The 18,250-nt window shown below is 34.7% G+C and overlaps 1 protein-coding gene across 1 annotated transcript in view; it reads right to left on the bottom strand.

Annotated features, from left to right (window-relative positions):
- Positions 1-388: 388 nt before the first annotated feature.
- The window catches only part of LOC308506445 (uncharacterized protein C8orf34 homolog), a gene marked incomplete at its 5' end in the record, with an annotated part of 300,475 nt that continues 282,613 nt past the window's right edge, over positions 389-18,250 (bottom strand). The window contains 3 exon segments of the mRNA XM_081069952.1: positions 389-1,314; positions 3,932-3,991; positions 16,336-16,429. Coding sequence (XP_080926078.1) covers positions 1,307-1,314; positions 3,932-3,991; positions 16,336-16,429 — 162 coding nt within the window. The 3' untranslated portion in view covers positions 389-1,306.

Genomic DNA, 18,250 nt, shown 5'->3' with positions numbered 1-18,250 from the left:
AGAGGAGGACAAACTGATCAAGTGATGGTTGGAGTATGGAGTATGGCTCCGATGAAGGCATTAGGGGTAACGTGTTTTAAAGAAAGACTATTACTAATACAGCAAACATTTAGATCTTCAGTTAAACAGTTTTGAAGAAATATTCTTCATGTAAGGATTTTTAAGTAGAGGACTGCTATACTCCCATAAACTTATTTTCTTGCCTTCTCTCTCTTCTGCTAAAAAGTATATTGTCTCCGAAGCCTTTAATTTGTTTCTACCTATTAAAAAAAAAACCCAAAACTATAACTCATGAAAATTAGTCCCACGAGTTTCTATGCACGAGACAATGTTACTGTAAAAAAAAAAAAAAGCATGATATTTGATTTAAGAATATGACTTCATTCATACAATCAGAATTTCTTTGTTTATTCTTTAGCCATGTTCTGGCCTTTAACATTTGTTTCTTTGACAGTTATACAGGCAGTTTTATAATTTCACCATATGCCTCAAGGGTCCAGAAAGCAAACTCAGGTTAAGACAATTAAATAAAACAGACAGTTGAGATAATAAATTTACTTAGATCCATTCACTTAGCATCAATGCGTAACACATTCCAAAAGCAAGCAGATATCAAATTGAAAATAGTCTTAATTGGGTTCAATAATTCGATAAATGGTCAAACAGTTTTCACTGCATATGCTTTAGGGCATGCAATTCATTCCTTACTGATCCGCTTTACTGAATTAACATATCAATTATTTGTTTTGACAGGAACAAGGCAGATTATTGTGGGAAGGAGCAGTGGTGGGGAAAATGCCTGGCAGCTGCACAGAACACAGGGCAGGTGATGACACCAAATGGCTACCGCCCAGAGATACCTAAGTGGCACATCTTGGCACATGTGGGTAAGTATAATGTTTATTAATCTAAAAAAATGAGAAAATATTATAAAAATAGAAGAAATAGAAAACCCTAGACAAGTCAAAATACAGAAAAAATTTTAAGCAAAGTTATTTGAATCAGGCAATATTTAATGTATCAAATAGTAAGCTTAATAGCTAGATATAAAGTAATTCAAACCCAGGACACTAACCATGCCAAAAGGCAGCAGGTATCCTGACCACCCCCAGAATCCTTTGCCAGGGTTAGTGTTCTCTGATTACACACTTAGGCGCCCCCTGGTTACAAGAGTACTTGTTTGGTATTGAGATTATAAAAATAACCATTCTTTAAATGATTACACATAGTAAATGAAATTAGAACTATGCATAAGGATTTGAATAATTGCAATCTCTTTAAGGACCACTTGCAACCTCTGCCTGTTTCACAGACCTGTAGGAGAGACACAAACAAAACAGAAATGTGCTTAATGACGTGTCTATAGTGTAGCATTAAAAAAAAAAATGTATGAACTTTTATGATGGCATTGACCTTAGAGGACTACCTCCATTAACCATATTTTGCTACCAGTGTGTCCATTTCTGGTATCTGTGTACAATATTTTTTAATATAAAATTGGAAGGAGATATTCTAAAAATATCTCCAGCTGTTAAAATAACGTTAGGTTGGCTTCTCTCTAAATACGGCTGATGAGAAAAAACCTGCAAGATATGTACACAACTACTATTCTGGAAAGAATTATGCAAACTGAATTTAGAAAACCAGGGTGGATCGGGTTGCATGAGTCCTACTTCAGCGTTGAAACTATGTCCATACTGCTTATTGGAAAAAAATTTCTTTACTTTTCTCCTAGAAGAATATGATTAGGATGGCAAGGGAAAACATCCATGCTCATTGAATATTTTATGTGTTTTTTTTCTGCTGTTTTACTTTAGTTATATTTAATATTTCTGATTCACCCAGTAGACCACAATTACTCTGAAAGAAGAAAATCAATCTCCAAATTACAGGATTTGAGAGACTACTTTGTATGTGGTGTTTGCTTAATAAGCATTTGCTTGATGAAAGATAGGGAGAGGAGGAAAGGAGGAAGGGAGACAGGGAAAACGAGAGTCCAGCTGTTGTTGTACAAACTTGTCCCTTACGTGTCAAGCTTTACTTACCCCAGAAAACAGCAGCTAACTCCTTTATCTGACTAACAAATAACTCCTTTTAGATCTCACCTTACATGTAACTTTCTATGGGCCCTTTGATGACTCGTCAAGGGAAAGTTCTCCTGCCACATGCACTTATCCACCCTAAAGCTTATCTAAAAATAATCATCAGCATTTTATGTAAATAATTGTTCGATGTGTGACTTCATTTATTAAGCTCGCATGATCGTGATATGTGCTCCCCTGTGGCATAGTCCTTGATTCATTGCAGGCCTTTATTAAATATGAATTACATGAATAATTTACTCATTTCGCTCTCTTGGGTTAAAGGGCAGTGTGCCTGTGTGTCATACAAAAAAAAACATCTGAAGCACTGAAGAGGAGAACCCCATGACCTTTGTTTTCCTACAGTGGTTGAGTTATTGCTTAAAGAGAGATACGATTGTAGCCTGTGATACAAAAAGAGAGAACCAGAAAAAGGCAGCTTATTTTGGAGCAAAATAAGAGTCTTTTTTTTTTTTAAAGTAGGTTTTAAACATTTTTTTAACTTAAGCAATACATGTTTTTGTTTTGTTTCGCTTTTGTTTGTACCTTTTGACATTTTTTGTTTGTAATTTCGGGGTTGTTTTATTTGTTTGTACCTTTTGACCCCTTCACCCAAAATTTTGTACCTTTTCACTCCCTTCACCCATTTTGCCCACTGCTGCCTCTTGCAACTAACTGGTGCTTTGTTCTCTTCTTTTTTTAGATTCCACATATACGTGAGATCGCATGGTATTTGTCTTTCTCTATCTGACTTACTTCACTTAGCCTAATGCCCTCAGTGTTCATCTGTGTTTTCACAAATGGCAGGATTTCCTTCTTTGTTATGGCTGAATAATAATCCCGTGTGTGTGTGTGTGTGTGTGTGTGTGTGTGTGTATGTGTGTGTGCACAGGCATGTGTGTCACACTTTCTTCATCCATTCACCCATTAGGTTGTTTTCATATCTTGGTTATCACTAATAACACTGCAGAAAACATGGCAGTACATAGGCTTTTTGAGACACTTTTGTTCACAACCAATCAGACTGTATTCTGCCATTGTAAATACATGATTGTGTGTGTGTCTATGTTATATATAACAAAAACAAATTATATTTAATATACTGTCTTGTGACTCACTTTTTTATGTAACAATATTATAACACGTACAATGAGCATAATAATATTCTTCTAACTGCACAGTGGTATATTGCACAAAGTATTTCTTGAGGTGCTTTCTTAATGTAGAATTATTGGGTCCATGAGCAATTAGAGCAAAACAACATTGAATGAGCTGACAAAGGGGGTCGTCTACTTCCCATTTCTTGGGGTGCTCACGTAGGGGCTGGATGCCCACTTAGTAGGGGTAGTGCAGAGAAGAGACCAGCATTAGATTGGAAGAGAAGCAGATGGCTCTACAATTCTAATTTTGATATGCTGTGATTCTATGAGTGCTAAGAATGGGCTCAATTTCTGCTTCTCTCTGTGACCTACTTGAGAGAAGACGCTGTGTCCGTGGACATAAACTTGTTCTGAGATGCTGCATGTCTAGCAGATATTTAATGGTGTCATAGAATCCATGGTCTGCATGGTGGGAGCATATGTTTTCATCTCACATTTATCTAAAAGTGATTTTCTCGCCAAGGAGAAGGGGTTCAAAATCCTCACCCCACCTCTTCAGTGAATATGGACTCAGTGAGGAGCCTGAGCTCCACAGAGGAAACATTATGCAGAGTCCTTGGAGGAAAATACTTTTCTCCTTATAGGCCTGAAGACTATGTATTAAAAAAAAAAAAATCTCTACTTTGGATAGTTGAAGGACAGTACCCATAATTACCTGACATAGATACTAAGTGCCCTGAGCAAACGTACCAGAGTAGACGAGAGTAGGACAAGAAGAGCACGGAACACAAAGAAGAAGGTCAGCAGAACCTGCACAATGAAAGAAAAAGAGATAATATGCTGATCAGGAAAAAAAAGGGGGGGCTGTTAAACATAATTTCCTATTGGTTTAACCAATTTCTAGTGAAGATGAAATTAATATCAAAATGACATTGATAGCATGTAGTGAGCTGCAATTACATATAAATTAACTATGTAACAGTGAGGATATACTCATTTCATAATTCTGTCATTTTCAATTTAAACTTTGTTGTTTTTAAATAAAATCTAGGGCAACATGCCCCTCTAGATAAGGTTGTCAACACATATGTGGGTTGCAGGAAGATCCCATGTAAATCACAGTCGTAATTCTTATGTTCAGCATGGGTTAGGCCAGAAAGTAATGTTCTTCAGAATGTTATCCCAATTAAGCTTACTCAGGATTGGGTACATACATGTGACAGTATTGGGATGCTATCACATTTGTCATTTAATAATATCATCATCATAAAGTTATTATGAGATCTATAAGAAGGAGCAACTTCTCCCGGTAAAGGCTATCAGGGAAGCAGTGTCTTCTAGAATAACCCATTTCAAATAAGGCAGAAAAGGCATAGAGAGTGTTCTCTGAAAAGCACTGAAGGTCAATCAGTTTGCAAATCAAATTGAGTTCCACAGGGCACAGTGGAAAGATCTGGGAAACACATCAACAGTGGCTAAGAATACAAATACACGAGAAGATTTTATTTTGATAGGTTCCGTGGGACAAGGCAGGGTGGCCAAGGATAACAGGAATAAAAGACAGAATTAAGTGATCTCAAGTTTCTGAACTGAACTTTGGCATGATGTTGTTCTTACATGGCAGCTGACTTAGGCATCTAGCCTTACACGGCTTCCCTCTGTGAAGCAGGATTAAATCTATGGGGCATCGTTCATGATTCCCCAAACTTGTGGGAATATAAGAAACGAAGGAGCTTTTGAGGGGAAAGGAACAAGCAAGTGAGGGAGTAGTCATAAAGTCTAGAAATAAAGATAATTTCTTTACAGATTAGAAGAACCCGCTTCTCGAATGCTACAAGTACAGGTTTATTCCATGGAAAACAGCAACACATATCACCGGAGGCAATGTGTCACACATGCATGGACTGACGTAAACGCTGCATTAAAACACCATGTTCATTGCAACTCTGACTGAACTATTGTTACCACAGAGGAACAATGCCATGAAGATATGAAATGTCATTGAACGTATCATGTTTGCTTGTGTGTACCAATAAACCATTTATTACATAGATATGTCCATATTTCTAATCACACCCTCCCTGGATAATCACAAGATGAATGCTCAGGCTTGGCCACTTCTTGAGTGGTCTTTGAAAGTCACTTTACCTATTTGAATTAAATTCATTCATTCATTCATTCATTCATTCATTCATTCAACATCATTAAGTAAATCAATAGCAAATGTATAAACATTGATTAAATGTGTGTTGAACACTTATGATGTAAAGTAGGAATATTAAGACTAAACTTTTCCTAATAGGTTAATTTTTCGAATTAAATACATGGAAGCATATTATAAATTATAAATTACAATTTATAAGTTATAAAGCCTTATATAACTAGTAGAAACTTCCTGAATATTATTTTAACGTCAACTAAGGGGTAATCCTTTGTGTTCTAATATGAAGGAAAAAGTTTATGCTTAAGAATATAAAGAAACGCTATGTTTTTGGTCTGAAGAATGCTTAATTATACTAAAGTTGATATAGCGTTTGGGGATATTTAGTCAACATTTCAAAACAAGTCATGTTGAAGAAATTTGGCAGCAGGCTTTGAACAGTTGTTCTATTTTAAATAGCTTACTATGGGATTGAAAACATGCTTAATGTAATTACTAAATGTTATTTATTTTATTCTGTCAAAATTTTAATTTTTATGTTTATCATATATGCCTCCCTTAATTTTCTGGATGACTTTGCCTGTAGATGATAATTTGGATCACAGTGTAAATATAACTAAATCAAATCGAAGTTTATATTAAAAGCAGATTTCCTACCCAAATATATTACTGCATGTTTCTTTATCTGTCACTTTTCCTTATTTTCATGTTTTATAGTGTTTTCTTTATGATACAAACTTTTTCAGTGCTCAGTGAAATAATTCCTCTCTTGATACTATCTAAATGCACATTCCTTCCTCTTCCCTTCTTATTTCAGCTTCTACAAATGGAATGACATTTCAGGAAAGAACATCTGACTGTGGTTTAAGTTAGAATGTAAATTGCACTTACTAATTGTGTATCCTTGGGAAAAGATATTTAATAAATCTGAGATTGTAAAATCAGTGTAATATCACCCACACATTAAGTTGTCATGGAGATAAAAGGAGACACTACAAAAAATTAATAAATGTCACTCCTTTTCTATTTCCTCCTCTTTCTCAGATACACGTGTTTCTATATAACCTTAAAATGTCAATTACTCATAATCGGCTTTAAGGAAAAATGGAATGTTATAATTCTAAATATATCCCCCCTCGCCCACTGACTTTGTAGCTCTCTTAGATATTAGGCTATGTGACAATTTTCCCAGTTTATCATTAAATTAATATCTATTAGAATATATGCTAAATCTCCAGTGAGTGAGATTTAGTACGCTACATTTTTGAAGTTCTATGCTGAAAACATTGATTTCTTTTGTCTAGTTTGAGAAAAGTGAGAGCTTAAGTCTGAAGTAGGAGGAAAAAGGAGAAGGAAATAATAAGGTGGGTTGGGATTAATGATGGTTATGGCTGCAGGTGCCCCAATTAGCAGACATGAGGTTAACTTATTCAGCCTGGAAGAATACCCAGGAGCATTGCATAAGATGATGATACCACTCATGAGCCCACCCAAGGGAGAGGTCACTCTTTTTGACCCAAATAAGGACTACACAATCCTTCTTTCCTCTGCAGTGCCAAGGCATATGAGAGGCAGCAAGCTGAATGCAAAAGTCGTAGAATAATTAAGAAATAAAGAAAAGTGAGCTGTGGCTTCACAAATGAAAAGATACATCATTCCTGGTTATTAAGTAAAAGGCATAAAGCATTTGCCAGAGAACTTTGGAGGTGAGCTTTCTCCTCCAGGTCCATGTAGCTGGGGCATCTCTGATAAAGTCTGAGAACTGAGCAGCTGTAAATGCACCTGAGGGTGACCCCTTTCTGTGCAATTGACTGGCCCGAGGACCACAGGGAAGAAATAGGAACTTAGATGACTCTCAGTTTTTCCCACTCCATCCTAGCTTCTAGGAAAAAAAATTGAGCCTCACATTGACATAATTCAATGACACGTGTATGCTTACAATAAAAACGTGAGTCCATTCATAAACTGCAGTGAGAACCTAACAAGTGTCTGGGAACAAATTCCATGCAAGGGTAAGAGCACAATGTCGTGAACAATAACGTCAGCAAAGGTAAATAGAAGTCTAATAAGAAGTGAGAGACGGAAGTCCTTGTGGGCTAGAAGACAAACTAAATATTTTCATTAACATTTTTGCATAAATAGAAACCATTTTATATGTTATATGCTAAGCCTAAAATTAAGCATTTAGAATGAACTAATATTTACCAAACACATACTATGTGTCTGACACTATGTTTGGCACAAATTAAAGCAATGAAAAAGTAAATCTCGTCTTATTCTATGAAAACTAAATGGAATCATCTAAAATGTGCTGATTCTGCCAAAATTTGTTGAAATACACTGAAGTGAGAAATTAATAATCCAATAATAGTTGGGGAAGTTATTCAGATAAAGCATCCCACTAAAAACATGTACAATAGTTGGATAAAATATTTTTAAAAACCTGTGTGAAAGCATCAGAGAACTTTCAAACCAATAAAGTATTAAATGGCCAATATTCAGGAGAATAAGGAAATAAACAGAAATGAGCATGGAATTTAGGGACCTGCTTCCTCTAAAGGTACCTACCAGTTACAGAAGGAACTCCTGAGAGGCTGAGAACCTGAAGAAGGAATGCAAAATTCTCTTAGGCTTATAGGACAAGAATTGGAGCTCCAGTATTACTGAGGAAGGTGACCCAAATAAACTTCCTAGGTTTGAGGTTGCAACTCTGAAGGTCTACACTGCAGAGGAGGAGTAGGGACGAAATGCAAATATATCAGGTCTCTCAATGAATAAAGCCAAACTTAAAATCTTTGCAATTTTTTGTTGAATTTCAAATAATCTAGGATTGCTAATACCTCAGAACTTCTTTCAAAAGCAAAGTGAAATCTTCTCTGGAAGAAGTTAACATCATCCTAGGCCTTAAATTATCTTTGCAATTTTTCTATACAATTTCAATACCTAATCAAAAATAAGCAGACATACATGGTGACAAGACCATGTGATCAAATACCAAGAGAAACAAACAGAGAACAGAAACAGACACACACAGAGTTTGATGATAAACACCAAACAATAATAATAATAACTTAGGAAGGATATGGAAGATTTGAACAACATAAGCAAACAACTCTACCTAATGAACACATAAAGAAAACTCCACCCAAACCATAAAACATACGTTACCAGTTTTTTTTGTTGTTGTTTTTTAAAGCACTGGGTGCTTCTAAATATTTGTTCAAAACTGGCTATTTGCTGGGTCATTAAGTAAGTCTCAACACATTTCAAATGATTTAAACCATCGACACAGAGCTTATTTCTTGACCCAAATGAATACAGGATGAATATAAGATAAAAATAAAGCTGGACTTAGCGAAAACATTTAAACCTTAAACTCATATATCAGAAAAGAATAAAAGCTAAAAATTAGTGAGGCTAGTATCCATCTTGTCATATATTCTCCCTCCCTTCCTCCTTCTTTTCTTGCTTTGGTCCTTCCTCCCTCTCTCCTTCCTTCCCTCCCTCCCTCCCTCCCTTCCAGCAAATCATATTTAATGGTGCACTACTGAAAGCTTTCCTTTTTAGAACAGGAATGAGACCAAAATTCCCAGCATAACCAAGATATTCTAAACCTTAGTGTTAAAATGCATTAATATGTTGTTAAATATACAGAAAAGCAAAGAAATGATTACCTATAAGATAATGGCTATCTTTTTGCAGATAGTTTTTAGTGAGTAAACAAGAGAGAAGTTTCTAGGGCTGGCTATTTCTTAAATTGCATGGTGGTTAATGGGTGTTTACTTTGCTCTTTTTTAAACTTAATTATACATTTATTTATGTAATTTTCTGCCATGTATTATATTTCACAATTTAAAAATAGCATTGCAAATGTTTTTTTTTTTTAATTTTTGAATAGTTTAAAATAGTGTTTTTGTGTTGCTTACGAAAATGTCTGAAAAACATTTCTATATACAGAATTTCATTTTGGTATTTCATGACAGGTTTATTCCATCAACTGACAATTGTTTTCTTGAAAACCATAAATAACATCTTCAGTGTATCTGCAGTGATACTGAATCTAGTTTCAGAAATAATTGTAATCTAACAAGACATCTTTAATTCCACTAAAAATCAATCAAATTCCCTCAGTCTGTTAAAGCATTTCTCATTTAAAACCCTATGTATTGAAATTTCACAATTAAGAATTGAATTTTCCATCTTCAAAATTTTGCAATCGTTTCATGCATGTTCATGTTTTTCTTTTAACTAAAATAAACCCATCTTACTTGTTCTGTACTTTTCATAGTATCTTGGCCAAAGATTTAACACATAAGTACTAAATATTATGCTTTTTATAAATCAAATCAGATGCAAAAATTTTAGAAATATCTTTTAAGAAATATAATACTCTTTTTGTCAATCAATATGTTAAAGTTAAAATTACCCCTTCGTTAACTGCATATAGATTTAAGAAAAAAACACTGGGTTGAAATTTGTCTAATTAACTTTAAACATATGTATCATGAATATCTATAAAGATGAATGCTCAAAGATCGCCCTCATAGTATTTAAAATAATTTTTAGAATTACATAACTGTAATTACATAACACCACTGCCTCAAGCATTGCTCAAATACCAATTTTTGGAGACTACCTGGTAAGAAATAACTTGATAAACAAAGATGAAGGAGAACAAAAGCTTTTCCTCAAGGTGAAAATCCTGGCCATATCCTGGGTAGGCAGTAGATTCCCAAGCACTTTGATTCTCAAGAATCAAAACATAGACTGTGTCACCCCCTTGTAAGGGGAATGAAGAGAGGTCATGAGTAATGGATGAAGCAATGGGGGTAAATATCACTAGGCCCAAATAATAGCCCTTGATTCTACTCCTTCCTTGGTTACTAAGTGACTTTAACAGCCTAACATCTCTTGAAACATCAATTTCCTCTTCACCAAATGGCAGTAATTGACATTGAGATGATTAGATTAGATTAGCACTTCCTAAAATCCCAGAAGATTTGTTCTTCCAGCAGTTAATAGGTATTCTACAAATTATAGGCATTTTGAAAAGAGAAATTAAGACATTCTTCAGAAATAACTCAATAAAAACAAAACAAAACAAAACAACAACAACAATAACAAAACCTGGGCTAAACAGTCAAGCAGATCTTGTTGCTAAGGACTACCCAGTGACTTTAGTGTGTAAATATTTTAGAAAATACTGTAGAGAATTTTTTTCAAGTCTACAATGGACAATATTTCCCACATTTTAAGCCATGATGCTGATTACATTTGGTCTGTTTATTTAAAATGATAGAATTGCTTTGGTCCTCTTGAAAAGTTGTTATATCAATAGTACGTCTTACAGTTGTGAGTTTGTCATATATGTATAATTATATGTAGAATTTCCCAAAACTTATTTTATCACAAAATTGTTTTTGACAGCATTTTATGAAATTAGGACTCAAAGAAACAGATATTGTCTGGTTCTATAGCTCATTATGAAAATATCATACTTCTCTCAAAGAGAAAACCAGGCTGATTAAATTAAGAAAAATACAAGAGGAGAAGCACTTCTGGAAAGGGGGTCTCCAAAACTCTACTCTATAAAAGCAATAAGAACACTAGCAAAAATCAACAAAATCAATCTTTTTTTCAGAACTCTGAAAATTAACCAAAAACTTGCAACAATCCATAGAGCACTTATTAAAGAAAATAAGCTGAATATCATTAAGAACAGTGAGCTGTGTGAGATTTTAACTTGCTGAATATCAATACCTTCTCTCCAGCTCTTCAGTAGCCTTGAAAATCAGCTGCCTCACAATAACTGTAGCTACGGTATGAGAAAGCAGCATAGCATCTATAGAGGAGGCAGAACCTTGTCAGGTTCCCCCAAATGTCCCATATCTAGAGAATTGTCACTTCTGACCTGTCACTTTTGTCTGGAAAATCCTAACTTGAATGTTTTTTCATCTGACCTGAATTAGAGCTCATGCAATGATAAACCATGTCTCTGTGAATTTGTCAAAACCAATCAGGGGCAATAGTTTTACAAAGCATCTGTCTAAGGCAGTGATACCAGTTGGAACAAACAAGAAACTTACCAAAAACATTACAAAGAAAATCTGGAGAAAAAGATGTTTATAGGAGGCTTTCAAAAGCTCTGACATATTCCTGGGGACCTAGAAGGCCACAGATGCAATGCTATCAGGAAAAGATCTGATAAGCCTCTATTATGCTTCTCTGGCTGACCTAAAGGCTCTATGTAAGCAGAGTTGGTAGCTGATGGATTGTTCATGGCCTTCGTACTTTGTCCAATCATTAGCTGACTACTAAGATACCGAGCAAAGCCTTCAGTGGCTGCATACAATACATAATTCAGTCTTTACAGAATTAGTTCAGGAAAGTCACTAAACCAAAAGAAGCAACAGTAACAAAAACAAACAGCAGCAACAATCAATCTAGGGATATGGGCAGGGTCCACATTTCAGAGTTGCCACATTATGTTATATTAAATTTCCAGTTTTAAACAAACAAAAATGTGATATGATTTATAAATCATGATATCATACATGCTAATATACACAAAAGTATGGCCCATAAACAGGAAAAAATAAGAAGTCAATAGAAACTCCCTGAGGAAGCTCAGATGAGAGACTTACTAGACAAAGATTTTTAATCAAGTACAATAAATATAGTGAAAGAACTAAAGAAAATTGTGTCAAATAAATTAAAAGTATGAGAATGACACCTTCCAATTGTGACTTCCAACAAAAATACATGAAATATTAAGGGAAACAGAATAGAAATTCTGGAATTAAAATGAAAAATGCACTAGAGGGTCTCAACAGCAGATTTGAGCTGGCATAAGAAAGAATCAAAGAACTTAAGATAGGTCATTTGACATCCAATCTAAGGTTCAGAAAACAAATGAAGAAAAACTAACAGTTCCTCAGAGACCTTGTGGGATACCATCTAGTATACCAAAATAGGTATAACCAAAGTCCCAAAAGGGACAGAAAGAATATTTGAAGAAAAATGGCTTAAAATTTCACACATTTGATGAAAACATTAATCTACATACCAAGAAGCTCAAGAAACTTTAACAAGATAAACTCAAAGATACCCAGATTTACATACCACTTTATCAAAAGACAAAGAGCAAGAAAAAATCTAGACAGCAGAACAAACAAACAAACACCATCTACAAAGGCCCCTCAATATTAGGAGCTGACTTCTTCTCAGGAACTATAGAGGCAAGAAGTCATTGGAATAACATATCCCTTGAATGCAGGCTAGAATTAGTGATGTATTTTCAAAGAACTGTATAGAAAGATGGGTTAAAAGTAGCTTTACAACGGAGAAACTAGAAAACACTATCCAAACTTAACTTACAGATGGGAAAAGCAGCCTAGGGAAACAAAGTCTAAAATCTAACAACAATACGGAGTTAGATTCTGAAACCACAACCCTCTGATTCATTGAGTTTTCATTCCAGTAATTCTCACTGTTTAGAATGAGCAAAGATCACTTGAGGAGTTTATTAGAAATGCAGAATTCAGAGACCCATGCACAATGATTCTAATCCAACAGGTCTAAACTAGAGTCCAAAAACATGAGTATCAAACAAATACCTCAGAAGATTCAAATGTCTGTGATTTTCATTCTATAGTGACTTTGGACCATAATTTGAGAGATTAAAACAAACACACCCTGACATGATTTTTTTAAAAAAAACTTGTAATTTACACTTTTATTTTAAAAGTAATAAGAAACATGCACCACTACAAAGATCCTGAAATTATTTTGAAACTTTCTGCCATGATAATTTTTCTCAGGAGAAATTAGAAAATGCCATAAAATTATCTAGGTGTAATTTACAGAATGCTGAGTCAAGAAACAGGTGTTAATGTTGGAATGGTGAATCTTGTCCTTTTCCTCACTCATACATTTGTAATAAACGAGCCTCTAGAGACTAAATCAGATGGTGGGTTCACATAGATTTATGTCTTTTATTCCCTTTCACTGAGAAAATAAAGAGGTAGATGATGTATACGTATTTTGCTGGCTGTTCCACAAACCGCATGCATTGAACATAGGGATTAGTGGAGATGTCACTGCCTCAGTGACTCCATCTTACACTTGTCCCAGCCCCTGAATGTTGGATGGCACTCTTGAAAACTATGTGCATCTCTGTGCTATGAGCTTAGCTACAATTCTAGTTAGCATTCCATTTCCAGATGGTTCCTATTAACACCTAATTATTTTTAAACCCTGATTTTATTTCAAACAATTCACCATTGTCAAGGGTTACCATAAAGTACAATGTTGCTGAAATCAAATAGTTTGGGTTCTAGGTCTATGGTTAGGAGCGTTCAAGAATGGCCACTTTTGAGTGATTGATAGACCATATGGTGAAATCCATGGCGAAACGACAAATCCAGCATTAAAATTTTAATAAAACTATAAACAATTTTTACAATGATTCAACCATAATTATTATTTATTTTATGTTAAATTTCCATCTCTCCTGATAAACAAATTAGAAAGCACCAAAGAAATTTATTCATTCGTTTACTCATTCACTCATTTATTAATTCTTCTGATAGTTATTGAGGTCTCATTATATACCTCAATAAGATAAAGAAAACAGATTCCTTCTCTCAGAGAATTTGCACCCTAGTGGAAGAGGAGATGATTACAAATTCTTATTAAAATATTGTGAAAGAACATTGTAGAAAGGCAATATGATTAGATAACAAGGGCTGAAGAAAGTTCTGGGGATTTTTATCTCGTTTGTATTATTAATCTGCTTTTTAGACTTAATATGGATTGGAGACATATGGATTTGAGGAACAGGAAATAAGTCTGAATTTGGGCTTGGATTAATGACACTATTGTGACTGATTCTTTTCTTGCTTTTAAGTTCTAGTTCATTATAAGCATGGCACACGCATAGAATTAACATGTAGTACATCCTATAAGTCTTGCCCACTTTGGGCACCTGTATGTTTAAAACTAGTCTATATATTGTCTTTATACAATACACACACACACACACACACACACACACACAACATTTGTTTGATTTTGTTTTTAAATACAAAATTTATGAAGGCCTCAAAAGAATTTGGTGAAAATTATTAAATCCAAACTCTAGAATGAGAGCTCACGTATATTTAAATGCATGGAGAATGGGGGAAGAGGGAATAAAAGTGTGCTTGCATTTGTTTTCACAAAAACTCAGGGCTGCTATTAATTCTTTTAAATTTGGGGGATTCTCTTCCTTGTATCCCATGCTGCTCTTTTCTGATCATTTTATTTAGGATCCCTTTCATCAAAGATCTTCCAAAATACTCTATTTTTGTACTTGTTTAAAGTACAATCTGCTCTCTAAGTCTTCATTAGTTATTTTCCATAGAAAATGTTGTTTCCCTCAAATAGAATCTGTAAAATGTCACCGTATTACTCACTGTATTTCTGATGTGCCATTTGAGTGACAGTTGGGCTCTATGCCTCCACCTGTCACCTGAATAATCTGATTGCTACATCCCTCTCCTCGTTGTGCCCCCTCTGGCCAGATAAGCCTGAAGTTATAGAAGTGGGATGTGAACATTTTTAAATACCTTTTATCCTGGAAGAGAAATTTCCTAGATTCCCCTGGTGACAGAATCATAATGCTACCTGTGCAACATGTTCAGCATCTCTGGTGACTGCTACTCAGGGGAATTATTATTCCTTTTTTAATATTGATGAGTGTCACCTTTATTCTCAACTGCCTTTGCAGGGTTTTGATTTTTTTAAAAAGATTTTTATTAAAATATAGCTAACATACAATATTATATTAGTTTCAGGTGTACCTCATAGCTATTCAACACTATGACACGATACATAGTTATTACTGAGGAGAATTATTAATTAATTACTTCACATCAATTATCACGAAGGCTACATTATCACTTACAATTTTAATTTTTCTCTGCTGGTTACCAGTTATAAAAAAAAGTACATTTTGATAATTATTATTTTAAAAATCGATGTTTTCTGTATGTAATCCAGACACTAACTTCTCATCTAGAGTGCCAACCCCTATGTCTGACAATGTCAATTACCTCCTCCACTTCCCAGCATGCACTGAGTCAGGCCAAATTACAATCATCTGTTCTTTGTTATGATTATAAGCCAGCAACTTAAATCAAGAGCTATGGAGTCTTTTTCAAGTACTATTATAACACTAATTTGTTTTGTGAACTTAGAACAGTTTCTATATGCAGTCAATCCTTGAACAGCAAGGGTTGGTACTGCATGGGTCCACTTATACACAGGATGTTTTCAATAAATACTGTAAGTGTATTTTCTCTTCCTATGACTTTCTTAACACCATTTTCTTTTCTCTAGCTTACTTTATTGTAAGAACACAACAGATAATACAGACATCAGTAAAATACGTATTAATTAGTTGTTTACTTTATTGGTAAAGCTTCTGGCTGACAATAGGCTATTAATAGTTATGTCTTTGGAGAGACAAAAATTAGATGCAAATTTTCAACTGCATGAGAGTTGGCGCCTCTAATCCTTGCATTTTTCAAGGGTCAGTTGTATATAAATTTATTCAACTACTAATGACAATTTCATATATAATAATGAGCTGATCCTAACATAATTTGAACATTTGTAAAAATCACAAGTTATCACTGATCTAATTCTACAGTATTTATAAGAAGAAGATTCACATTCCAAATGGACATTTTATGCTGGTCTTCAGGAAGAATCATTCCTCTTTTAAGGTCCCATACTTTCGTTCAGAAGGTTGGTTTATGGGCCTCTGCATCACAATTCAGACATCACTGAATCAAGGTGTATATACTGCAAGTTTAGCTTATCTTTACATGTTCTCCGTAATCAACCTGAAATTTTTGCAGACGTTGCTTGACATTATGAAAGGGATATACCTTCACTGGATTTCCTTTGGCTAAAAGCAATTTGTCCATAAACAGCAGGGTCTACTCACGTTTTTCTTGTTCTGCTTCCACTCCTTCGCTTTCTGTGTCACTCGGCAAGATCCACGGTTGGTGAACCACCTGCAATTGCTTTAAAGATTCATCCTGCCCAAGAAAAAAATTCATTTTGGGTTAAACTCTAGAATAAACTAGTGAATTCTAATATGGGTGAACGTTTCAGTCTCCATGAGTTACATCTCCAACAAACCATAATAAAAATGTCCTCATAACAGAGAAGAGTTCTAAGTTTTAAATTCATTTTCATGTCATAGACATGACATAAACTCTGAACTCTTTGAACTGCTTTTTTTTGGCATTCTCCTTTTAATAAGATTTAACATCTTAATAAGAAGAAATAGCTAGACCCTGTTCCTTCCTGAATTAACATTTTTATGAAAATCTTATTCTTCGAAATATAATAATGAAAACATATTTAATAGAAAATTGCACAATACAAAATTGCACAAAGCTGTGCCATCAAGCTTTCAAATTCCCTTTAATGAAAATAAAGATTAGTAGGATTTTGAGACTATTCTCAACTTCACCCTTCAGTACGACTTCACTACCTCCTTCCTCTCTCACATCCTTATTTTTATTAATATATGTCTCATTTCCTTCCTTGCTGCTCTGTGCCTTCTGTTTCTGACCTAAAGCAGACCCTCTATGCCTTACTGCTCTATGCCTTCTGTTTCTGACCTAAAGTAGACCCTCATCATCCTCCATCCTGACAGTAGTAACATCCATCTATGAGGTTTTCTAGGACCCAGTTCTATACGCTCTCTATTTCTCCCCACCAGCTCTCTGCCAAAGTGAGTTTTCCAGAACATTGTAATGTTGTTCATTCTTCCTGAGTGGCCTCTTCGTTACTCCCAAGAGAAGATCTAAACTTAAGGCCCTTCATGCTCCATACTTGTCTTGCTTGATCTACCAACAATTCCATCTCCATCCTACCTCGATGGACATTGTCACTCCAGCTATAATGAACTGGTAGCTCCTTATTTTGTCATTCTGTCTGATCTTCCAAAATGTTTTCTCATGTTTTACTTCCCACCTAGAATGCACTATATTTATTTATCTGCCTCAAACATGAACTGTCCTTCAGGTTCAGGTGTCATCTCTATTGCCTTCCCTGATTCTCCAAGACAGGGTTATTTCTTTATTCTCTTATGTGCTGATTGCACCAATAGAGCAATTGCTATATAGTAATTGTCTTTTCATATCTTCCTGCCTCAAAAATACTGTGAAAGTCCTTGAAGACATGGATAACTTTTTTTACCTATGCATTTCCAGCATTTACCTGCTTCCCACCCCAATAGGTATTCACTCAGTACACATTTGTGTAGGAGAAAGTAAGGAAGAAAAGGAAGGAGAGGATGAAGGGTAGGAAGGAAGAAGAAAGGAAGGAAGGATCCCCTTTAGAATAAAATATAAGTAACAATTTCAAAGTTATTGAGGCATGAGCCAAAAAAATATTTTCAAATGTATTTTGAAAATTAAAAACGTAAAATTGATGTCACCTGTCAATTCACTCTTTTGTCCTCTCAAATTCATTCATCATCTTTCCCCTTGTTTAATGATCTTTTCTTCTGATTTGAGATATGTTGCTTTTTTTTTTTTTTTAGACAAATACTAACAAGGTGATAATAAAGGCGGACACTCAGGTGGGCACTTATCGGGGTGATCACTTTAAAGTTATATAAATGTATAATCAGTATGTTTTACACTTGAAACTACTATTATGTTGTATGTGAACTGTAACTGAAAAATAAATGAAAAAAAATAAAGGCTCACAACCCCTGATTTCTAAGAAACACGGTATTGCCAAACATTAAATGTTCACTATGTTTAAAAAAAGTTACTATATAAGAGAAGACTCCTATCTGCCATCTCTTGATTGTGATATTTACCCTTGGAGATGTTTAGTCC

Source organism: Rhinolophus hipposideros (assembly GCF_964194185.1).
Source record: "Rhinolophus hipposideros genome assembly, chromosome: 13".
Classification (NCBI taxonomy): Eukaryota; Metazoa; Chordata; class Mammalia; order Chiroptera; family Rhinolophidae; genus Rhinolophus; species Rhinolophus hipposideros.
This window is presented reverse-complemented; position numbering and strand designations above follow the sequence as displayed.